Source organism: Osmerus mordax, chromosome 21 (genome assembly GCF_038355195.1).
Source record: "Osmerus mordax isolate fOsmMor3 chromosome 21, fOsmMor3.pri, whole genome shotgun sequence".
Taxonomy (NCBI): Eukaryota; Metazoa; Chordata; class Actinopteri; order Osmeriformes; family Osmeridae; genus Osmerus; species Osmerus mordax.
The window spans coordinates 2,585,684-2,610,677 of record NC_090070.1 but is presented as its reverse complement, the minus strand read 5'-3'; the positions used below and the strand labels follow the sequence as shown (position 1 = coordinate 2,610,677).

Below are 24,994 nucleotides of genomic sequence, written 5' to 3'. Positions count from 1 at the left end.
GGCTTAAGGTTTGGATAGTAAACAATCCCCATTAGCCAACCATGAACTGCATTGGAAGATGGCAATTTACTTTATAAATCTTTAGATTAAAGTGGAGGTTCATTCATTTACATAACATGCTACATCTTAGAGCACTCAGTAAGAGTAATGTCTGTAATACTATTATGCAACAGCAGTTCTAGCTCATTGAAGTAGCATGCCATCGTTTTGACTAGAAATCAGCATTTGTTTGAGAAGCAGAATATTTGTCTCAAATAGCATTCCCCCAATTCCACCTAATATATTGACCTACAATCAATGCAGTTGTCTATCCGTATGTATCTATCTGACTACATGTCACTCGACCAAAAAGGATATCATTGTAAATTTGACTATCTTGAGTTATCAGTATTGGGCGTTCAAGACGTCAGTGAAATGTAAAGCCATTGCAATAGGTCCAAGCCTTTGTCATCGTTGGTCATTTAGAACCGCCTTCTAAAACAAATGTAAGATCCCCAATTGGTTGTATCTGCATCCATCGTTGGCTGGAAGAAAATACAGATTTTTCATTAGGTAACTTACATTTCAGTCACAAAGGTATTCGTCTTTGATTGGCTTACCACGCCGTTCTTCAGTGAACGAGCATGTGTGGATTGGTCCTCGAGCGCGGGCGGATGCTTGCATGGGTTTGTTCTTGAAGGCTCACGGAGTGACGGAGAGCGAATGTCGTCATGAGCGGTGGGTAGGAATTAAAACATTGGTGTTTATATTACATTGTACTTCGTAAAACACGTTGGCTGTGTTGGACAACACGTCGAGCATGTTTTATTGTAGATACATTTGTTTGGCCTTATTTAGGAGCATCGTTTTATATAGCTCTGCACTTCCGGAAAAGGGCTGCCTTTTCAGTATCAAAGAGTTTGACTTGCTAGCGATGCATTATCTAGTTAGCATGCTAGCTGACCATTAAGCCACCTAACGTAAGATAGCTTGTTTTTTTATTGCACGGCCGTTAGTAACTCTTAATGTTCCACAATGGAGCATATTGCGTAAGGTACAATAAACTCTTACCACACGCAAGTGTAAGACAACTCAAACTGTATTTAGCTAGCTAGCTACTTGATTAAGGAAGTGCCTCACTACTCTGTTGCAAGCTAACTCCAGTAGCCAGCTTGCTAGCTAGTTTAATCGGCTAGCTTTGCGTATGTTTGATGGCGGCACATTTTCAGGCCGCGCTCTCAAATCGGATTTTTTTCTAGTTGAGTAGCTTCCTTTAAAGAGACAGTAACATGTAGCTACATGGAAGATAGAAATACGGTTACACGCGTCTTTTATTGACACACAGCCAAACCAGCTGCAAAATCTTTAAACTGGTTAACTTTGCTTTTCCAGTTGTTAAAAATCGAGGTGCTGTTGATTGATCTTCAATTCAGTATTACAGCCAGTGCGCACCATACAGTATATTGAGTTATCTTCTAGCCCAGTACAGCTCCCAAGCACAGCTACTGGAGCAAGCCCTTACGGACATCTAACAAGTTTACAGTTAACTATGTACGAGCTATCTTATCACTTGAATGTCACTCACATAACTACACGTATACAGTTCCCTGTTACAGTGTGACAATATGTTTTGAAGGCAAGATCCGCCTTTAACACCCTCCCCGCCGCCGCGCAGGCTACAACACTAGGATAATTTACATATTTCCTGTAAATAATGAATCAATAGTAGCTTGCAATATATTTAGGAAAAACCTTGGGAGAGTAAGACAGTCTTACAACTTATTTTAAGTCATTTTGCATTTGAAGTAACTATATACTATTATAGCAGGCATTCCTGTGTATTAATGTTTTGCAGATCAACAGGACAGTATGGCCACCACTGTTGCTGTCAGTCCCAGCGAGTATCTCCAGCCATCTTCTACGTCATCTCAAGTGAGTCACAGATATTACATTCTCCTGGAACCTGAAATATAGGCTAGCAAAGTATTAGATTTTTTATTTTTATTATTTACTTTCATGAAGCTATATGTCGACTGTCAGCATTAATAGGTTGACACAGATCTTTATTTTAATTTGAGTTTTTGTGGTAAACTACTTTTCTTTTCTCTGTTCATTCTCTGTGCATTGTATAGTTCTGTGTATAAACTAAGGGTGGGAATCTTTTGGTACCTCACGATTCGAATCGATTCTTGGTGTCACGAATCGATTAAAAATCGATTAACGATTTGTGATCAATTAAAAAAATAAAATAAAAATAACATTAAAAAAAAAGGTTTTATACATTTGTGAATTGCTAGAAGACTGAATCACGATTCAAATGTGAATCGATTTTTTCCCCCACCCCTAGTATAAACACTGCACTTGCTTTTTTCCTCTTTCTGCATTTTATTTTCCTTAATTTTTGATTTGTAAATGCATAAAGGATAATTAGAAGCTTTCCCATATACATACAGAACCTTAACTTTTCCACACCTTATAGTTATTGGCAATTTGTAAGTTATTTGAAGTGCAAAGTATCATGTGATGCAACTGTCCAGCCGTGACTACTTAAAAAAAACTTGTTTTAAATCAATTTTAATTCATGTCTAAGGCAGTAACGCAGTAGGCAGTAACCTGGGAGTCAGGTGACTGAGCGGTTAGGGAAGTGGGCTAGTAATCCGAAGGTTGCCAGTTCGATTCCCGGCCGTCCAAATGACGTTGTGTCCTTGGGCAAGGCACGCACTTCACCCTACTTGCCTCGGGGGGTATGTCCCTGTACTTACTGTAAGTCGCTCTGGATAAGAGCGTCTGCTAAATGACTAAATGTAAATGTAATGTAAGTAACGCAGGGGGCTGAGTTCGATTCCGGCCTGGGTCATTTCATGCATGACGCCCGCTTTTCTCTTCCTTGCTGTCCTGTCTCTTTCAAACTGTTTCCATCAATATAAATAAAAGCCAAAAAGCCCCCTCCAAATATCTTAACAAATAGTGCATTATGTTCTATTCGGCATAATATCAAACATGTTTTGTTTTCCTGGATTAAATTGGAAAGCATTTTGCATTTATATTTCTATCAAAGTACACAAATGAATGTTGTCCAGAGATGTTCATTTTAATAATCCATCAAGAAAATACAATTTTGGGCCTTTTATTTTGAAAGCATTTCAAGGACATGAAGTGATATCCTAGCTGCATGCCAAGGACCCAAGAATACATCTAGCAGGTTAGTAAATCTCTAAAATCTGGAAAGTTTTTTGCCCTTTTTAACTACTGGAATGTAGTTGCCACTTTTGGATGTCATGTGGTGGGACTTAATATTCATCGGGGTTTTGATTTAAAAAAATCTGCAAATCTAATGTTTATGAACTTTTTTATAGTGAACTTTGATGGGAAGCATGTTTTATTTAGGTTTCAAATTCAGGTGGCTGTAAAATGTGTATATGGTGAGACCATTGCAGAACATTGCACATTATAGATATATGTCCAACATTGGCAGTTTTTGTGCATTTGTATTTAATTCATGATTTGTATACAATCAGTTCTTTATTTTAGTATAATTTGGGATAGATTTGTCTGTAATTTTAGTCATTCTCCCCAATAACTCAGAAATGACTTATTTGTAAAAACAATATATAGCATGAAATTCAAGGGCATAGGTTTGTTTTCAAATGTGGGTGGGACAGTTTTTTAACTGGATACGGTCGTTAAATATAACAATAATCATATAAGAGTTACCTTTTTCAAAAAGTGTCTATAATGGTTAAAGGTCAACATATAATGAAACCTGATGACATTTAATTCAGATTATTATGCATTAATTAATCAGTTTTATTTTAACCCATTTCCAAGATGGCACTCACCAAAGAAAACAACTAACAGTGTTAGTTCCGGCCCTGCCGAAGAGCTGGGGTACTTTTTTTCTGGAAGAAAGGTAAGAACTAAAAGTAATTTAACATGATGTAAATATTTTTGTTGTGTGTTTCTGTCATGTTCAGAGTGATATTCTTTTCTTTAACGTGTTCAACTTTCTGTTGCCATCTATCATTGGTCTAAAATAAAATTCACTATGTACAAACTTATGTTTATGGCTTGACATTATACACTACTGTTTCAGCTGCCAAAGAAGAAAACAGATGCGAAAGATTACGTATTCAGAGTAAACTGAGCTGTCAGAGAGAGGAGAAGAAAGAGACAAATGGAGGGCTGCATCCAGAAGTTACAGGCATAAGAAAAAGATGGAAAATGTGGTGTTAGACCATACACCACCATCTATGGAGAACATGGCTGATGTAAGCCTGATTTTTAATGAAAGTTTTTTTATGAGTTGATTTGAAACGTTTTTTTCCGAAACATTGTGAAGTTCACTACAGCCTGTATGAGATGACATTTGAATGAAATCGGTATGAAATGTGTGTCCAAGAGAATCCTACCAAATAACAATAAAAACATGTTGATGCATTTTCTTTCTATGGAATTTGTTTATTGATCTTTTTAAATACAAATTTAATCACATGGTCTATCGGGATGATACAGCCATCTATTATGTGGTGTAACCAATGAATGTATACCATTTTTGTGTCTGAAACATTCATGACTAATACAGTATGCTTAAGTGCATACCATCTGTATACATTTGTCCTCGGTTTTACAAGAAAAATTGATCTGAGGGAGACAAGGCCATTATATATTATGTGAATGTAAGATCATGATTTACAGATACTCAATAAATACAAAATTATATTTTAACACTATTACTGATATACCTTGTTAAAATGTTAAGCATGTCAAGGAATTATATTGTAAGATAAATCAGCCTGAACACATTAAATTACTTAAGGCAATGCCCCATAAATCTTGCTTAAAACCTCCCACTCAAACTTAACTTGTAGTGTAGAAATGCACATGTACAACATTGTATACATGCATAAACATCATGGGTACAGCAATTTAGAAAATATACTTAAAATGGAAGTATATTTAATACTTAGAATTGTCCTATTAAAAATTGTTATCCGTCATTGATCCAGGTTTATGAAAGAAAAAGCTTGACATACTTCACATGCAAATGAATGGGAATATTGCACTGGACAAATGGTCACACTGGTCAAATCAGATTTACATTTACATTTAGTCCTTTAGCAGACGCTCTTATCCAGAGCAATTGACAGTAAGTGTGGGGACATTCCCCCCGAGGCAAGTAGGGTGAAGTGCCTTGCCCAAGGACACAATGTCATTTTGCACGACAGGGAATCGAACCGGCAAACTTCTGATTAATAGCCCGATTCCCTAACCGCTCAGCCATCTGACCATGAAGATTTACCTTACAATCCAAAGTTCACTGGAGAAAATATTGACAGATTTAGTTTGAATTCTAATGCATATGTTCTTAACGTATTGACAGTGGAGGAAAACAAATTCCTACACTAATAATGTATTTTATTTATTTGTCCACAGGACTCCCAACCTTCTCCTCTGGCCTTACTGGCAGCCACGTGTAGTAAGATCGGCCCTCCTGCCGCCCAGGTTCCTGTCAGTGCCCCTCCAGCCCAGCCGCAGCCTCGCAGACTCCTCCCCATCAAGCCTGCTCCCATTGCTCCTGCTCCCCCCAAGAACCTGGGCTTCCTTTCAGCCAAAGGCAATGTGATTCAGCTGCCGACTGGCCTGGGCTCTTCCAGCCCTGGCAACCCTATTGTGCTCACTATCCAGAGCCCAGCTCGGACAAATTCCACCACAGCCAACATACAGTATCAGGTGGTGCCGCAAATCCAGGGAACCCAGACCATCCAGGTAATGCCACAGGGAGGCCAGATCCAGCTCATCCCAGGAACAAATCAGGCCATTATAACAACACCCATGACCATGCCCACTCAAGCACCCGCCACCACCCCAGTCACACCGCAGAAGACATTGGCTATTAAACCATCTCCGCGGGGGCGCAAGCCCAACAATTCCACCAACATGGTGTGTCTGTCTGGCGGACTCACAGTACCCATCACCGTGGCCACTGGCGAGGTGGGTGGAACTCGAGTTGTCACAGAGACAGCAACAGCCCCTGTCCCACCAGCAAAAGGCAGGCGAGGAAGGAAGAAAAAGGTGCCGTTGGTGGCTCCGCCGCCTCCGCAGCCGGCCTCTCCACCCCCAGAGCAGATGGAAACTCTTTTGATTGAGACCACTGCTGACAATATTATCCAGGTATGTACACAGTATACACATCTGAGGTCTCATTTATAAAGCTTGCGTACGCACAAAACGGGGCTTAAAATGTGCGTACGCCACTTTCCACGCAAAGGTTGTGATTTATAAAAAACAAACTTGACGGGAGAATGTGCGGTCCTCCACACAAACTCTGACCCTCCCGTAGGCCTACGCACATTTTGGAAGCAGTTGGAATTGGCGACGCAGATGACCGTACTGTAGTCAGACTGCAGAAAGTGAATGTGGGAATAACATTACTCGTAATAGTTATATATTTTGTTTTCCTTACACACGCTTTTTTCACTCGATTTCATAATTATCATGAAGATTAAATCCAGCAGTGTTATTTGCGCTTGTACTGACTGATAATTGTTCCATAAACACCTTGTACAATCCAACTCAAATTTTAAATCAAAATTCAGCGCTGTATGTCTCACCATCAGATTGTCCACTACGGGATGTAGGAGGGGGAGATGCCCGAGCCCGACTGCATCGAATACAGGATAACATCACATATCCTACCTTTAGATAACTGCAGAACACATTGTATAACTAAATATATTTCTTTAATACTGTGCATATATCATCATATGTAAAAAACTGGAAATACAGTCGTTAAGATCCCGCGCAATCTGATAACGAGGACGTAGAGTGTAGCACTCTACGTCCTCGTTATCAGTCCAGACTTACATATGACTACTTGTCCATAACAAAACACTTTTGTTTTCAAATTGTATCTCGATTTGCGGTATCACTGGCACAGTTGACGCCACTCACACTGTTTTTTTTTGATTGGTGATCCAACGGCCACCAAATAATGTGGTTTTCGGGCCTCCACCAATAGGTTAACAGTGTCTGAGAAGTTGTCATGCGCCATGATTCACCGTGAAGAACAATCGCATGCCAGGGTCATTAATATACTGGGTTAGCATTCATGAGGTGCTTTGCATTGACCATTTATGGTTAAAAATGGGCGTGTTCAGGGCGGGGTAAAATGCAGATTCACGTACGCACACTTGTGGGTAGTCTGTGATTTATAAAGGGAACATTGCTTACAGGTGTGCGTACGCACGGTTTTATAAATCAGATTTATTTGGGCGTACGCCATTTTAGGCTTTTGGGCGTACGTACACTTTTAGTAAGAATCCTACGCACAGTTTTATAAATGAGACCCCTGGGCTGTTCACATCATACACATTTAGCACAGAAATTAGCAACACATAAATAGGCTTTTGTGTACAATTTGTTGATTTTAGTGGAAGATTTATGGAACAGGCATTTTTGAAAATGCCAAATGTTACCAATAATGTATTTTATATTTCAACACCACTAATCCACAGCTATTGGTGTAGGTAGGTTTCCTCTGTCTTTTCTGGGTTCACATTGAAATCCATATTCAGATTGATTAAATTTCTACCGCAACAGACAGTGGTAAAAGTTATTAAAGCTGTAATAACTGATATTGCACAATTTGTTGCTATGTCTGAAGTATTTTGTTATTCAGGGGTCAAGAAGTCTCAGTCCCATCCTCATCGAAAGTGAACAAGCGCAAATACACAATAGCTGTGACCACATACAGTACTGTGCATAAGTCTTGGGGACCCAAGATTTCTTACACAAATAATGTCTTATACTGTATTTCTTCAATGAAATGCTACAGCTTTTCATAAATTACATGTTTTGATGAGGGCGGTGTGTACACGATGGCAGCTTTTATTATTATTATTTAATTTGTAATTAAGAACAACACAGGAATTGTGCAAAGCAGTTTATTAATTAGTAGGCGACATCTCTGGTGTCTCGTCGGTGAGGAGGCAGATGAGGATACTAATAGTGATGCAGAAAGTTGTGTACCATACTTATTTGTAGTAAAAATAAATTAGAATTATAGTAAATCTAAATTTAATGTTGCTGCATTTTTCCGTTGAAGTGTATCTGATTTGAATGCAACGTTTAATCAAATAAATATATGTAATATAATGTTTTTTATTTGTGCAGCAGTATAAAAGTGCAATTTTGCTAAACTATTTGTTACATTTTTAAATTTCATTATTTCTTAAAGGTGACATGACATGAAAACTTCACTTTAGGAGGTTATTTAACATTAATATGAGTTCCCCTAGCCTGCCTTTGGTCCCCCAGTGGCTAGAATTTTCGATAGGTGTAAACCAAGCCCTGGGTGTTCTTCTCTGCCTTTGAGAAAATGAAGGCTCAATTGCTCTGTTTGAAAATCTCTTTGTGACGTCACAAGGAGGAAGGTTACCGCCCCTCTCTCTGCTTTGCCCGCCCAGAGAATCTGGCCCGCCCATAAGAAACTGAGCTACGACAGTGCAAGTGTTTTTATCCTCGAGAGACAACATGGCTTGCAAACGAACAAAGCATTACATTTGTTCAGTTTGGATGTACAAAGGAAAACACAAATCTTTTTACAGTTCCTTCATTCGAGCCTCTGAAGACCCAGTGTCTTAATTTTATTTTCTCTGGAAATGCGCCTACACAACTTTGTTGTAGGCGCATTTGTTTTGTATGTCTGCGCCAAACACTTCAGCCACGACTGTTTCTTCAATTTGAGCTAATACAAAACTGGCCTTGTTGAAATTAAATTCTGGATGAGTACTAACTCTCCTTCGTCCAGCTACTAACCTCGGACAAGTAGCCTAAGTTAACTAACGCTATATCATTTTGTAGCTTTACTGTATATGGTTACCTAGCTTGCTACCCTTAGAATGTGGCTGTAACATTAGCTCTGCAGCTAACAGCTGAGTTACTGTTGCTAATGGAAAGGTAGATAGCATCAAGTATGTGTGTGAATACACACATACTTCGAGGCATCTTACAGCAACGGGGCTACAGCCATTGCGATACATCCATTGTAAACATTAGCGCATGGTGCCGCCCCTCCGCTCCTCATTAGCATTTAAAGCTACAGACACCAAAACAGCGTGTTCTGAGGAAAGCTCCTTGTGGGACTGCTGTTGTTATGCTCAGTCGAAGAGAAAAGTACTGCCCATAGTTGGCCCATTCTGGGCAGTAAAGGCCAGCAAACACTGGAGGAACATGCCGGCTGACAGACGCTGAAAGGGACCCCCCTATTTTTCCTCTTACCTTTAGTGCTATTTATCCATCTACATCTTTTTTGGTGTGTGTTGTTGAGTTTTGGAGATATTGTCCAAATTGAAAGGTACTAGGTACATCAAACTCAGTTTGATGTAGGAACTAAATCTACTGAACTACACAATACAGTTGGCTGATGTAGCTTAGTAGAAAGAAAAAAGGTTATACAAGCACACAAAAGTTCTGTGGATTACCTTGTTGACACAAGTTAGACTTCTTTACTCTTATTTATTTTAGACTTAACTAATGCAAACAAAGGTTCCTAGAAAAGCTTTTCTTTTTTAGGCAGGTAACAACCTCCTAATCGTGCAGAGCCCCGGCCAGCCGGCAGTGGTGCAGCAGGTTCAGCTAGTCCAACCTAAACAAGAGCAGCAATTGGTCCAGATTCCTCAGCAGGCCCTCAAGGTGGTCCAGGCTGCCTCTGCCACCCTGCCACAGGTTCCCCAGAGACAGCCAACCCAGAACCTGCAGGTGGCCCCAGCTGATGCCTCACCCACTCAAGTATTCCTTTTTCCTGTCACAAACACTACTCACGTGCACATACAACCATCTACCATGTGGAACCTGAAAACTATACAGCTATTTATAAAAGTAGACTATATGATGTACAGTAGAAATAATATAGTCTTTCATCCTTGTGATTCCGCAGTTCCTGATCAAAACTGCATCGGGGGAATGGCAGACTGTGCAGCTCCAGGAAGCCATCTCCACAACAGCGACACCTACCAGTACCGTCACCACCTTGTCGGCAGCTGTTGTGAGCAGCAAGAAGACCATAGCAGGCGGACGCAAAGAGAGGACACTACCAAAACTTGCTCCAGCTGGGGGAATGATTGCGCTAAATGCAGCACAACTCTCCTCAGCAGGCCAGACGGTTCAGACCATTAATATCAATGGTGTCCAGGTGCAGGGAGTTCCTGTAACAATCACTAATGCAGGAGGTGAGTTGGTGTGTGAAATGTGTTAGCTTAGCAACATTTACAAACACTTTGTTCCGATGCTGTGACGAGTTTTTCGTCACAGCATCTGAATGTAAAAACAGCATAAAATGTCTTACAATTTAGTCACACTTGCACAAATGTCAGGGTTGTGGTGAACAGGGATATACATTTGAATGTCTTCCACCAGCATATATAAAACTTACAGCTTTTTCTAAAAGCTATTGCACTCCCAACTGCTATGCAGAGATTAAGTACTTGACAAGCAATTCTTCTCTGGCCCTCACCTAGATGGTGATCTGTGATTGTTTTGAGAGGGTGGCCACAACAGACAGAAGAAAGTTCTGTCTGTCTTCACTAGAATTATGTGATTTTCAGTTTATGTTCTGGATTCATCAGTATTAGTCAACCAAACTGACTGGAGATAGTTTGATAAACACCTTTAATTGCTTCAGACACAGCTTTACTAGCAAAGTCTCTCTTTGGTATGAATGTCAGAGGAGTGTGTTATAGTGTACAGTGTTTCCCACAGAATTAGATTATATTTGTGGTGGTAGGCAGGGGCTGAGCCAGACAATGTAAACATTAGGGGCTTAGCCAAAACCTAGGGCCTAGCATTGTTTTGATGTGAGTGTAGATAGGGACATCAACAATTAAATTGAGCGCTAAATAGTTTTTAGAGCTTTATGTAATAGAAACATTACTTTGGACTCATATTTTTATATTTTCCAAATGTATTTAACTATGAATATTATAATATTTAACTTGAATGAATGTTTGGATACATTTGTGCAAAGAAGTAAGTAAGGCCCAATCCGAATGTCCCCCCTAAACCCTACGCCCTGAACCCTCAGACTTACTTAACGTCACCTAGTAAGTGAATGAGTGCAAGAGGCTGCAAGGGCTCAAAATGCTATAAATTGGAATGGGATAGCACTTTGCTGCATTATCGGCAAAATAGTCATGTTGTTGGATCAAATTTGATGAAAGCATTTTTTGAATTTATCATCAAAGGACAACTAGGGCTGCAACAAAGAATCGATTAAAATCGATTATTAAAAGCGTTGGCAACGAATTTCATTATCGATTCGTTGTGTTGCGCGATTATTACGCCACTCAATATGTCGCGGAGATGTTTGAGTATAAAAAAAAAAAAGTTTAGTTGAGCGCGGAGCGGAGGTAGAGGAAAGGCCATCGGAGAGACGTTGTTTAGTAACGTTGTTCTGAAACACATGGCGGAGGCAGAGAAATCAGTACGACCCAAGTCATCCAAGGTGTGGGAGCATTTCACACTAAATACATCGAAACAGTGTGTTAATTGCCCGAGGTGAAGTTAGTTTCATATTCGACATTCGTCTCACATTCGGAAGACGCTACTTTGCAGCATTGCGTTAGGGACCGGGTGAAAACAACCCATACCATTTTGAAAAATGTAGACTTTTATAATATTTTTAGGAATATAAAACCTCAAACAGACACCAGAGTATCTTAACAATGTCTGGTATACTTCCACAGCCTTTACTTTTTCAATGAAGTTTCAAATAAAATGGTAGAAAATCACTAATCTTTGAAAATAGCTTAATCCTCGCAAATCTTAAATCTTCAAAATTGTGTCAAAAAATCTTAAATATACACCAGATTATTCTAATTAAGTCTAAGTCTACTTCCACAACCTTTCAATTTTCAATTAAATTTTAAACAAAACTCAAATAAATTGCTCATCTTGGAAAATAGCATTAAATCCACGCTAATATTATTAACTTTTTCAAAATTGTGTGCCTGTTTGTGCACATTCTGAAGATTTTTTGCACTGTGAATTTGCACTCCGTTCTGTTTTTGAATAAAGGGTTGGAAATTAATGCTTTTTTGTTTTTTATCCGATTCATCGATTAATCGAAAAAAGAATCGTCAGATTAATCGATTATTAAAATAATCGTTAGTTGCAGCCCTAAGGACAACCTACACACAGTTATGTCTATATTAACCAACAGTGAGCTTTCTGTTTAAACTTACATGTTAACATTTATTTCTAACTTTGTTAACATCAGGGTTGGTTGCTCCTTCCATGCATGCTTGTTTTTTTACCGTTCTTCTTGTCTTATGAGGTTTGCAGAAATTATTTTCTCGCTTTCGGGCTTTCCCTGGTAACCCTCGTGTTTCACGTCACAACGCTGTGAATTGTGGGCAATTCCCTTAGCTAAAGTCTGCAATAATGCGGACTAACAAAAAGGGTGCATAAAGGGCTCAAAATGTCTGCGAAATAGCCCTCGCACACTTTGACTGTGGGGACAGCCCTAAGCCCTCACAGACTTAGTGATTAAACGCTGCACCAAGAAAATCATAAAACGGTTATTTACTTGGCTAAATTAAAACTGTTTATTACACAAGTAAATCACAAGTGTATTATAATTCCCTCAAAGCACTGGCAGACACAAGTGGCTTTCTTGCTACAGGTTTGAAGCTTCTTCTCCAAATCCACCGTGAAAACTAAACCCAGTATAACAAGAAAATAAAGACCACATTAGCTAAATATGAACATACAATGACATGCACAGCATGTAAATAACGTTCACCAAAGTAAAATACAGACACAAAACAACATACTTCGTTGGCTGCATGCTGTACACAAGGGAATAGAGGTTTCCTTAGATCGATAACATCCGTAAACTTTTATCGGAGCATTAAAGGCCATATTGCAGGTTTATTTGTCCAACGGATTTGGGCTATTTGCTTGTTGGTAATAAGAATTTAAACTGTTATCCATTGTATTTGATGTTGTTGGGTGTCACAAAACAGAATATAATACAAAAAAGTAGCAACTTTTTAGCACATAGCTAGCACATAGCTAGCATGATGTCTTCTATTTCTAGATCTAGATAAGTTTACTGGTAGTACTAGTCTACTTATCTGAACTATAGCTAACAAAGTGGATTTTTTGTAGGGCAAGTGGAAGAGAAATGTACTTGACCCACTGGACAAGTTAAAACTCAAACAAAATAAAAAGCCATTTTACTTGCACTGGCCAGCTTGCAAATACTGAGGATAGCCTACCAAAGTTGAGTTAGCCAATGTTGTTAGCGATGCTAGCTAACGTTAGTTTGCTAGCTGTATACAACATTTCACTGGGTCTTGCAGCTGTTTTATTGACTGAAACTATAATGAAATGTTATGTTCTACTAGCCATTTGCCTACTTGAGAAAGTCACAGTATTTCCAAGCCCTGATAGAGTAACTGGGACGACGCAGTAATTAATTCCTCTTTCAAGTAATAAGCCCCCGTGTTCAAGTGTTGAGCATTAAATTAGCTGCACGGTCTGTAGAGATCTTGGGATGAAGCTGCAATACAGTACATAACAGAAAGTGTTTAATTGTACAGAAATTGTGTAAATGTTTTATGTAACAAATAACAATTTTAATAACACCTCAATTGTTATCATTTGTATAATATTACAGCTCATCTTCGTTGGTCAAAGGCACAATCTTTACCCGGACATGACTGTAGTGCATGGAAAAGTGAAACGTAAATGTAGGCTACTTGTCCAAAGGACAAGTGCCAAAAAAGTTAATGTCGGGCCCTGAATGATCACTGTCGCTAGATATAAAGAAAACGTTGACTTTCACTCGGTGCTATTCACTGACAGTAAAAAAATATGTGTCTATGTGCACTGCTGTGCATAGACTCCAGCGCTCGTTGCTGCGTTGCTAAATGATAGCAACTCACCAGGACACTTCACCAACTCTCCACTCATTCTCCTCGGACCATCCATTTAATTGGCTTTGACGGCCATCAGGTCTCAGCAATTCCTCATTTGCCCTCTCACGTCTACTTGGTTCGAAATCATACGGCTGCGGGCCATCATACATATTAGTGGTTCTTGCCACCTCTTCTTCATCCCAGTCAGTCGCCATAGTTCTAGAACTAGGCTGAGGCTACTCTCCTCCACGAATACCCAAAAACTGGTCTTTAACACCATTTGGAGACACCATTTGGAGATATTTTAAATGATATACATATCGTGAGTACTTCATGTACCCATCACAAGCGTTCCAAAAGGCCTTCAAAATAAAGGCACTGAAGGCCTACTCTTACCAAATACAGTCACTTAATAATACTGAATGCAATTATATAATTCTAAATTATGACATTGGTTGAAAACAAATTATACATTATAATAATGTAATTGTGACAATTACATGTAGCCTACAATATAGCGAGGTAGACTGAGACCACTGGTAAATTCACCTTTCATCAATCCCAAGTTCGCGTGCTACAGATCTGTTGCTGCTGGTGAATTATTTCTGCACAGCTTTCTGTTTGAAAGCTGGAAGTGTAAGAATGTTTCGACATGCTGCTTCAGATGTGTTTGACTTCCTTGTCTATTCTTTGTTTGTCTATGGCCGCACTGCAGCTGCAATTCTCTAAATCTCTGTTACTAATTAAAAGCCGCCCTCGAATAAACGCCACACCGAAATGATCATTGTGTAATAAACGCCGCAGTGTTTATTCGAAGAAATACGGTAACTGTGATTAACATAAGCACATAGGAAATCCCAGATTTTCTCCACAGAACCCAAAGGAGAATGTGCATGTGCCGCGATAGTAGCTTGCTTATTTCAGTTAGCTATTGCTATGTAACGTTAACATGAAATTGTTAAGCATTTGCTCAAATTTTTCGAATTGTGTTTTTGGCGACATTCTGTTAATGGTTTTTGGAGCGCCATCTTTTTGTTAATTTTAAAAGTTTTTTTTCTATTGTTTTAAAGACATTTTCAACAAAATTATTTTTGAAAGCATTCTCAAACTAAATTGATAAATATTTAAATTAATTTAAATTAAACTCTGATTAGCACTTTTTTGTGCAGGTGCAACCAAATTGTCTCTGTAACCACTGCTACCAGTGAAACAAGTACAATTGCCCTATTGTTGTAAGTCTCCATAAATTGAATAAATTCATGCAGAAATCTTAAGCATGTCCCTCCTCTTTCCAGGTCAGCAGCATCTGACCGTTCAAACAGTGCAGGGCGGAGGGCTCCAACTGAGTGGGGTGACAGGGTCTCAAGGCCAGACAATGCAGGTGGAACAGACTCTGGCTCTGGAACTGCCTGGACAGCCAGGAGAGAAGAAACGGCGTATGGCCTGCACCTGCCCTAACTGTAAGGATGCAGAAAAAAGGCAAGTGGGGGCTCCACTACAGTTGGGTGCCTTGGTCCAGGAGGGGTCAATACTGAAATTGTATTGGGCAAGCATGTTGTCAATTGCAATTTTTTTTGTCATGGTATTGTGGTATCATGAGAGGCTTGACCACTAAGCGGGGTGTAGGGCAGTACGTCACCACAGGACAGAGCAGGCAAAAAATGCTTTTAAACTAAGAATCCGCTTTATTCCAAAAACAACAACAATCTTTCCGGAAGGAAACACTAGTTTTTTAAAGGAAAAAATATAGGCTTCATAAACTTGCTCCTAACTGGAATCCTACTACCGTAGGTGCAAAAATTAAAGTTCCTCCAAAGCCGAACAAAGTTTGTTCCATGTACCAGCCCGCCTGCCTGGTGTGTGTGTCCACTCCTTTCTTCTCTCTCCCTCCCACACCTGACCTCCCTCGTTAATCAGCGGGCTGAGGCATTTGCAGTCTTCTGAGGAGTGCATTCTGGGAGATGTAGTGTTCCCGGCAGCCATCTTGTGGCGTGGTAGCCACTCCCGGAGAGGAACGTAACGCCCCTCTACCACACATCCTCTTGTGATGCCACAGTATGAAAACAAGGTAGTGCTAAGAATGCAGCCAGTTAGGCTGAGAATATTACTGCTCATCATACAACCCCAATTCCAAAAAGGTTGTGTACATTTACATTTAGTCATTTAGCAGACGCTCTTATCCAGAGCGACTTACAGTAAGTACAGGGACATTCCCCCGAGGCAAGTAGGGTAAAGGGCCTTGCCCAAGGACACAACGTCAGTTGGCATGACCGGGAATCGAACTGGCAACCTTAGGATTACTAGCCCGATTCCCTCACCGCTCAGCCACCTGACTTTGTGTAAAATAAAATAAAGAACAGAAAACAGATTTGCAAATCTCATAAACCCATGTTATTCACAATAGAACATAGAAAACATGTAAAATGTTTAAACTCATGAAATGTACAATTTTAAGGAAAAGATAAGGTAATTTTGAATGTGATGGCAGCAGCACGTCTCAAAAAAGTTGGGACAAGGCCATGTTTCTGGAGCTGTGGGAGAACAATGTTTTCCTTTTCGTGTCTGATACAGGATTCTTGCTGCTCAACGGCCCTGGGTCTTTGTCATATTTTTTGTTTCATGATCCACCAAATGTTTTTAACTGGTAAAAGGTCTGGACGGCAGGCCAGTTCAGCACCCAGACTCTTCTACTACGAAGCCATGCTGTTGTAACAGATGCAGTATGTGGGTTTAGCATTGTCTTGCTGAAATATGCAAGGCCTTCCCTGAAAAAGACCTCTGGATGGAAGCAAATGTTGCTCTAAAACCTGTATATACCTTTCAGCATTGATGGTGCCTTTCCAGATGTGCAAGTTGATCATTCTATGCACTAATGCACCCCCATACCATCAAAATGCAGGATTTTGAACCGCTGCCGGATGGTCCACAAGCCGGATGTTCCCTCTCCTCTGAAGTCCGGAGGACGCAGCATCCATGGTTTCCAAAAATAATTTTACATTTAAAATAGTCTGACCACAGAACAGTTTTCCTTCTTTGCCTCAGTCCATTTTAAATTAGCTTTAGAACAGAGAAGATGGCAGTGGGTCTGGATCATGTTCACATATGGCTTCTTCATTGTATGATAGAGCTCTAACCTGCATTTGTGCATGGCACTGCAAACTGTGTTCAAAGACAATGAGTTCTGGAGGTGTTTCTGAGCCCATGCAATGATTTCCATTACAGAATCATGCCTGTTTTTTATGCGGTGCCACCTGAGTGCCTGAAGATCACAGGCATGCAGTATTTACCCCCCCCTTGTCATTAACACAGATATTTCTCTAGATTCTCGCAGAAGTCTTCGCAATTTTACGTTGAGGAACATTATTCTGAAATGGTTCCACAATATAAATGCAGGTTTTTGCAGATTGGTGAACATCTTCCCATATTTACTTCTAAGATACTCTTTTTATATTCAATCATGTTGCTGACCTGTTCGCAATTAACTTAGTTAGCTGCAAAATGATCCTCCAACAGTTTATTTTCAGTAACACTTACTTTTTCCAGCGTGTTAACCCCCCGTCCCAAGTTTTTGGAGACATGTTGCGGCCATCAAATTCCATCAGTATTCCAAATACTTAAAAAATAAATAAAAATTCCTTTAAAAAGTTCAACATTTGATATGTTTTCAATGATCTATTGTGAATGATATATGAGTTCATGATGTTTGCAAATCATTGTATTCAGTTTTTATTTCCATTTTACACAACCTCCCAACTTTTGGGTAATTGTATTATAATGCCAGGAATCTCTTGTCTGATTGTGCGTACGTGCGTGTAGCTTGATTACCTTGTGAACCAGGCATTGTATGAAGTCAAATTTGGCAGGTTTATGGCTCATGACCCAGGGACTTGCAGTGAACCGGTGTGAAGTTGTTTGGATGCGACAAAATTGTGTGAGGCTATAAAATGTGCAGCTTTTTAACAGGCAAGGTATGCTACATGTCCTAGAGAGCAGACAAACTGCTGTTTTAACATATAGCGATTAGCTAAGTTTGACGAACTTGCATTATTTCCTTAGCTAACTAACCAAGTTTGAATTGAAAGTCAAAAAACTTAAAAGTGAGGACTTGGTGGCCTATGTGGAGCAGATATTTAGCTCATAAACTGTACAAAATAATGCGACACTCCTATAGACCTGTGTCACGAGTTTACAGAGTGAGATGTTTTTGTGAACAATTTCTCCACTAGCAAGAGTCGTTACAGGCATTGTACTATCTATAATTCCAGGAATCTGTATGTGTTAGTAATGGGAACTTCGGATAATTTTACTGACCAGGTTCTTTGAATCTCGTTCAGTGAATTTTTTTTGTTGTAATTTTGTTCTTTTTTTATTCCCCAGTTTCCCAAATATGCCCACTGTCGCAAACAACATTTAGAATTTTAATTTACAGAGTAGGAAAGCGATATAGTACTACACAAGTCTTATACTAGTAGAGAGGTGAACTTATTATTTCAGTTTTTTTCCACTGATCCCAAGCAACAGTCCAGATGGGTGGCCAAGAGAAAAATCTCTCAGACTACTCTTTCTCCCGAGTCATACTAAAGATTCGTTCAAAATAAACAATCACTCGTGTGTTTGTGCATGTGTGTTCAGGGGCGGTTTTAGGCACCATGAAGAGAGGGGCGGCATTTTCCGCAATTTGTGTTTGGCGCCCCCTGCTGGCATAAAAAAGGGTATTGCGATTGTGTTCGTGCCATTCGTTCCGTGTACCTGGTAGGGGCGGGGGAGGGGGGCGGCAGTGGAAAAGTTTGTGCCTTATTAAGTTTGGGGCTTATTGAAAGAGGAATTATTTATTTATGTCGTCTCATTACACTATCAGGGCTTGGAAATACAGTGACTTGCTAAAGTAGGCAAATGGCTAGTAGAACATAACATTTCATAATAATTTCTGGAAATAAAACAGCTGCAAGACCCAGTGAAATGTTATATATAGCTAGCAAACCAACGTTAGCCAGCATCGCTAACGACATTGGCTAATTCAACTTTGGTAAGCTATCCTCAGGATTTGCAAGCTAGCTAAACTTATACTATATCTAAAATAATTTTGTAGACATAACAATGGATTTTTCCACGCATGGACATACTATCCACAGCAAAAGTGTGTTACAGCATGCTGTAAGATCGCCTATAGCCTACTCGTGCATTGCTTGGTATCATTATTCCTGTATCAAGTGCGGCATATATCTCAGGGCGGGTTAAAATACGATTTACAAACACAAAGCTCCCATTCTGGTGGGGTGCGGGTTGTAGAAAATGCTATCCTGGCTCTGCCCTCCTACGTACTTCCGCTCAATTTTCAATTAGCTTCTGTACTAGGTCTGAGATTTCGGTGTATTGGTCGTAAAATAAATAAATAATTGTTTACGTCCAATCAGCGAACAGAGGGAGTGGCTGAGAACGATGGCGTTGATGTCGTGCACTAGTTTGAGTTGTAGTTCAGTAATGGCGGCGGAGAAATATGTGAGCGAAGCTATTTGGTCGGTTGTGGCAACGCTGCCGAATATCCATAAGTTAAAGCCGGAGCAAGAACAATCCTTGCTGAGTTTTGTTGGTGGCCATGATGTTGTGGCCCTCCTCCCCACGGGGTTCGGGAAAAGTTTGATTTTACAGCTACGGCAGCTAGCTCCGTTACAGTAGTGGTGAAGGCGTTGGCTAAGGCGAACGCTAGCTATTGGTTATGGCAGATCAGAGTGGCTCTGGTCAGATCCAATAGTTTTAAACTTCAACAGAGTACCCGCCTTCAAGGAAGTTAATGCTTGTCAATGGAGCGATCCCAGACCCTCTGTACAAATGAAATGTACGAGGGTCTGGTTAGGACCAGGCTAAGAAAATGCGGCTTGTTTTCCGAAAAATACGGTAGCCTATTCATACGCCTATTAATTATTTTTCTTACGTGAATAGGGTAAAAATGTTAACCTTTAAATATCACCATAACAATTACTGAGTTGATTACTTACATAGAGACAAACAAAAAGTGTTTTTTTAATTGTTTGTTAACATGGGAAAACGGTGCATAATCTAATTAGGTATGTGCTAATTTGCATAAATACCACAACAGATCTTAACGTTGGGTATAGCCAGGTGAAAATGTCTTGTTGAATCTTGTTGACATATAACAGTAAAATATTTAATGTTAAGGTTTGAATAGAACCCATTTAGGCTACCCATGAGCATTAATACATAGAGGCAGGTAGAAGTACTTTAAGCCAGCCTTTATTAATTATTATTGCAGAGATGGGGTATGGGGCTGGTCGTTTAACCAATAGTAATAATTATTCAACCTACATATTAATGTAGGTTGAATAATCCATGTAGGAGTAACAAAAGGAAATCTTTCTTACCTGAGTGACAGCTTAGTGACAGTTGAGTAGACCTTGAATGAATGACTGAATCTCTGCCCCTTATGGTGACATTTGTTTGCCTCTATAGTCTTTTACTGTAAGATGTCAACAAGATTCTACAAGACATTTTGACCTGGCTATATCCAATGTTAAGATATGATATGGTATTTATGCAAATTAGCGCAGACATTATTATGCACCGTTTTCTCATGTTACTTAACAATTTCAAAACACTTGTAATACACTTTTTGTTTGTCTTAATGTAAGTAATCAACTCAGTAATTTTTATGGTGATATCTAAACGTTTACAATTTTAGCCTATTCACATGAGAAAAAGAATGAATAGGCATATGAATAGGCTATATTTGGGTATTTTTCGACACTTTCCCCTAATGATATTCTTCTGGGCTTTTTTTTTCTTACTCAGGACATATTGAGGATACAAAATCAGCTGAGTTTGCTTCTGTTGCAATTTGTCCTAGGTTGACCGCCATTTTGGCTTAAAATTACTGGACTAATAGTGTTGTTATCAAGGTAAACAATTGACTGACACATAAATAGGAGAAAAACGTGTTTATTACTGTATTCATCACATTCAATATTATGGTCTCATTGGATATCCAGTCTCTCTTCCCTGTTAGACCACTTTCCAAAGTGGAAACTTTATTTTCAGTATTGTCAATTATATGAATTACATTGAAAAAATCTATTTACTGATGCAAAAACTGTTTCCAGTGTACACCAAATTAAACTAGCCGACATCTTAATCACTGGTTGCATCAAGGGCATGTGCAGTATATATAATTCCTGGAATTTCTGTGTGTCACAGAATCAACTAACTGACATCTTAATCACTGGCTGCATCAGGGGCCCAGGCACTACTATGGGGACACGGTCACATGACCAAATTGTATTCCCACATTTTCAAAAATCTATGTGAAATGTGTGTGCAAGTGTGTCTTATTTTGGGTATGTGTTCCCCTCGACTCTCCAGGCCAGGTGAGGTTGGTAAAAGGAAGCACATCTGCCATATTCCCGGTTGTGAGAAAACATTCAGGAAGACGTCCCTTCTCAGGGCTCACGTGCGCCTGCACACTGGCGAGCGACCTTTCGTCTGCAACTGGGTGTTCTGTGGGAAACGCTTCACACGCAGTGATGAGCTACAGCGGCATGCCAGGACACACACAGGTCTGTCTGGTGTATAGAATACACACACACAGAAGATGTACTTGACAGGTTAAATATAGAGGAATATTGTGGTATTTTATGTATATTTATTTGAACAAATTATTAGGTTAGTTAAATTAAATAGGGTTGGTGATGCATGCCAAATTATCTCTACCATATGATGTGATTGGAGGTGTTATTACATGTTGGATTTCATATAGGTGCTGGTGCAGCATTGTACATATTTTTTACTTGTTGAATAATAGTAATCAAAGATAAATTACTATTTACAGCCTATTCGTTTTTGTATTTTATCATAGGAGACAAGCGCTTCGAGTGCAACCAGTGTCAGAAAAGGTTCATGAGGAGCGACCACCTGACCAAGCATTACAAAACACACATTAACACCAAGAACTTGTGAACATTGGGTGCACAAAATGTATACTCTGCCTTCTGAACTAAAATCCATTGAGTGATGGAGAGGGCAGACTAAGGGGGTGTCTTGAATGGGGAAAACCAAAAGTCCTCTAACCCAAGCACCTAAACCTATTACCCCTATCACTCCCCTGGATGATGCACAACCTGGTGTAAATACCAAATCTTTCTTAGCAGCTCAACTATACCAGTCAGTTTCTGGAGGAGGCCATGGTATATTTTGTAAAATAATAATAATGTCACTCCCCCAATGGACAGCAGGCCTCCTAGACTGAATGCTTAGGACAAAACAGCCCTTGCTTGGAACAGGTTTCTGCAGATAGATGCAGATACATGGGAAATGATAACAACACTTGACTTAAGCACCAACCTCACACACCGTCACAAGGACCATGGTGGGGTAGTCTGGAAAGGACTAAAGACAGCTTTGTTGCTGGTTATTTTCAAAAAACTGTTTTTGTTACTCAGGAGCACTCAGAGTTGATCCTGAAGTGCTGTGGATGTCAGTTTCCTGTCCTTTTAATCATAGACTGTTCAGGAAATTGAAAGCATGAACATTTTACAGAAAATTGGCTTTTTGGTTCAGTTCATTGAATTTAATTGATTGATTTTAACCTAGAGGGACTTGAAACCCTTTCAAAGGTTGGGCAAAATACTTTTTCTGTATATAATTTCTATAGACATACAAACATGTATAAAAGCATACATGAGGCAAATTTGAATATTGATATACAGATTTAACTTGTCCTTTCAATTTGTTATATTAGGTGTAAAATCAGAGGATTAAAATCATTGTTAGAATATCTTTTGTCAGCTGTTATTTTCTGTTATCCAGTTCAAATATGCAGTGTAATTATCTGTTGGTATCATTTTGATTTTAATTTCCCAAGTATTGGCCAGTCTTGACAATCATGTCATAAGATGCAAAACGTCTGATGCTGTCTTAAACTACTGTACTTTGTTTTTACATAGTTTTCATTTTGTCTATGACATGTAATTTTCTAGCGGAGTTAAACATCCATAAGTTATATGGTAGCTTGAAGGTATTTTTAGGGTTACAAAACTTAACGAACACCAGTGTCAAACTTCTCACACAGTATTATAAGTATGTTATATTAAATAAAATAAAGTGCATACAATATAAATGTATATACACAGTCAACCTGTATCTTCCAAGCAGCTTTAGATATATTCTTTGGCAGAAATTGTTAAATTATTTAATTGACAAGACCAAGTCAAATATTTAATGCTCCCAACAAATTAGGCATATTTAAAAAAATAAAAGATTGTGTGTGAGTTGTACAGTCATTCAAAAACAATTGTAGTAATGTTGGAGACTGAAAAACACCACAAAGATTGAAAGAAAGTTGGCGCATATGTATGTTTGTATGGTATGTCTGAATGTGTATATGATATGTCTTGACAGACAGTGAATAAATGTAAGATAGAAATTACACTGCCTATTGCCTGGCCTGGCTGGACCTGGAGGAAGTGGACCCTGTACAGTGTATGAGGACAAAAAAACAGACATGACAATGTATAGCTTCATTCCTGCTTTGTACAATACATCTAAATTACATGTTTTTTGTCTTTGTTTTTTTACCAAATTAAAGCTGCCTTAGACAGTTGCACCCAGTATTTAAAGAGATTACTGTCTAATTCCAGGGAACAGCATTTGTAGAGTTCCTTGATTTTGTCTAACTTATGTTACACAATGCCGATGTGCACTGAATAGAACCCAGGTGAAACATTTTATTAACATTTTCTTTTTTGTATGATCAGTGGTTTGATTTCTAAAAGTTAGTACTTAATGTTACACCATGTAAAATGTGTGCAAGTCTCTCCCCAAACCTGTATCTGATCTGATGACTTGGACGCAACACCTTATCCTTTATGGCAAGAGACCCTTAAGATTTCGATAATGTTTTATAACTGGTACTAAGGTGTTAACTTCAAAAAGCTTGCTCCTTTTCTACAGTCCCTCCCCCAATAAAATGTTCAAACCATGTATTTCTTTGTGATTCTGTATTTATTTTTCATACTCCTTTATGATTATTTTATGGTTTTTATGTCAAATTGATGTCTGACTGAATATATTCCAACATACAATTGTATCTTTTCCACCAAATGTATTGCCTAAAAATAGTTTAGATTTAATTTGAATATGATATAACTTTTCACTCCTGTACTAAGATACTAAGATAAGAGTCAGGTGGCTCAGCGGTGAGGGAATCGGGCTAGTAATCCGAAGGTTGCCAGTTCAATTCCCGGTCTTGCCAACTGACTTTGTGTCCTTGGGCAAGGCACTTCACCCTACTTGCCTCGGGGGAATGTCCCTGTACTTACTGTAAGTCGCTCTGGATAAGAGCGTCTACTAAATGTAAAATGTAAATATTATTTAATATGCAGTTGTACAACTTAAACATGTTCACAGATTTCAGTTGTATTTTTAACAACTGAAAAAAAAAAAACGGAAATGGTGTTTAACAATCCAAAGAACGCTAAGAACGTACTTGCGTTCTTGAGAAGAACGTTCTTGCCAAGTGTCTTGCGAGAACGGTCTTGCAAGACCGCGAGGACGGAGAACGATTTGAGATGCGTGTGTTCTTGCAGACTTTGGGAAATCAGATGCGTTCTCGCTTACCAAGTCACCATTTAATTCTAATTCCACTTAGTGCTGCTGGTTTATGTACCCTTAGTATAGATAGTCCACATATTTAAATTTTAGGTCCCTATGTTTATTGTATGCACCTTCCTGCCAAAGCAAATTCTTTGTCTGTGCAAACTTTCATGGCGAATAAATCCCATTCTGATTCTGACCATCTGATGCATCCTTGATAAAAGGGGCGGATAAAAAACATTTACATTTATACATTTAGCAGTGGCTTTTATCCGAAGTGACTTCCAAGAGAGAGCTTTACAAAAGTGCATAGGTCAATGATCATAAACAACAAAATGTCCCCAAGAACATTACGGGTAGCCAAAACATGAAGCAAACATTGTGAAAAGCAAATAAGTGCCAATGGCAAGAATCATAAGAGCATGTAGTTAAACATATTACAAATTAAACAACATGAACCCCAAAAGTGCAAGAGTGTACCTGTAGGAAAGCAA

General features: G+C 39.1%; 1 protein-coding gene across 7 annotated transcripts; it reads left to right on the top strand.

Moving 5' to 3' along the window:
* The first annotated feature begins 662 nt into the window (after window positions 1-662).
* On the top strand, window positions 663-23,888 carry sp2 (sp2 transcription factor). 7 transcript variants are annotated; one of them, XM_067259252.1, is made up of 8 exons: window positions 676-717; window positions 1,835-1,911; window positions 5,413-6,150; window positions 9,553-9,738; window positions 9,917-10,208; window positions 15,194-15,377; window positions 21,273-21,466; window positions 21,766-23,888. In XM_067259252.1, exons 1-8 carry the CDS (start codon window positions 711-713, stop codon window positions 21,864-21,866), a joined length of 1,779 nt encoding a protein of 592 aa, XP_067115353.1. In that variant the 5' UTR covers window positions 676-710; the 3' UTR covers window positions 21,867-23,888. The 7 variants fall into 7 exon arrangements, 6 of the variants coding, with proteins under 6 accessions (XP_067115353.1, XP_067115355.1, XP_067115350.1 ...); XM_067259254.1 differs by having other exon boundaries at window positions 9,553-9,768; window positions 15,194-15,358; XM_067259249.1 differs by having other exon boundaries at window positions 9,553-9,768.
* The last annotated feature ends 1,106 nt before the right edge of the window (window positions 23,889-24,994 follow it).

Coding starts and splice junctions, on each gene's coding strand:
- sp2 (XM_067259249.1), top strand. Junction 6,151..9,552: donor CTGCTGACAATATTATCCAG/GTATGTACACAG, acceptor TTTCTTTTTTAG/GCAGGTAACAACCTCCTAAT. Junction 21,467..21,765: donor GCATGCCAGGACACACACAG/GTCTGTCTGGTG, acceptor ATTTTATCATAG/GAGACAAGCGCTTCGAGTGC.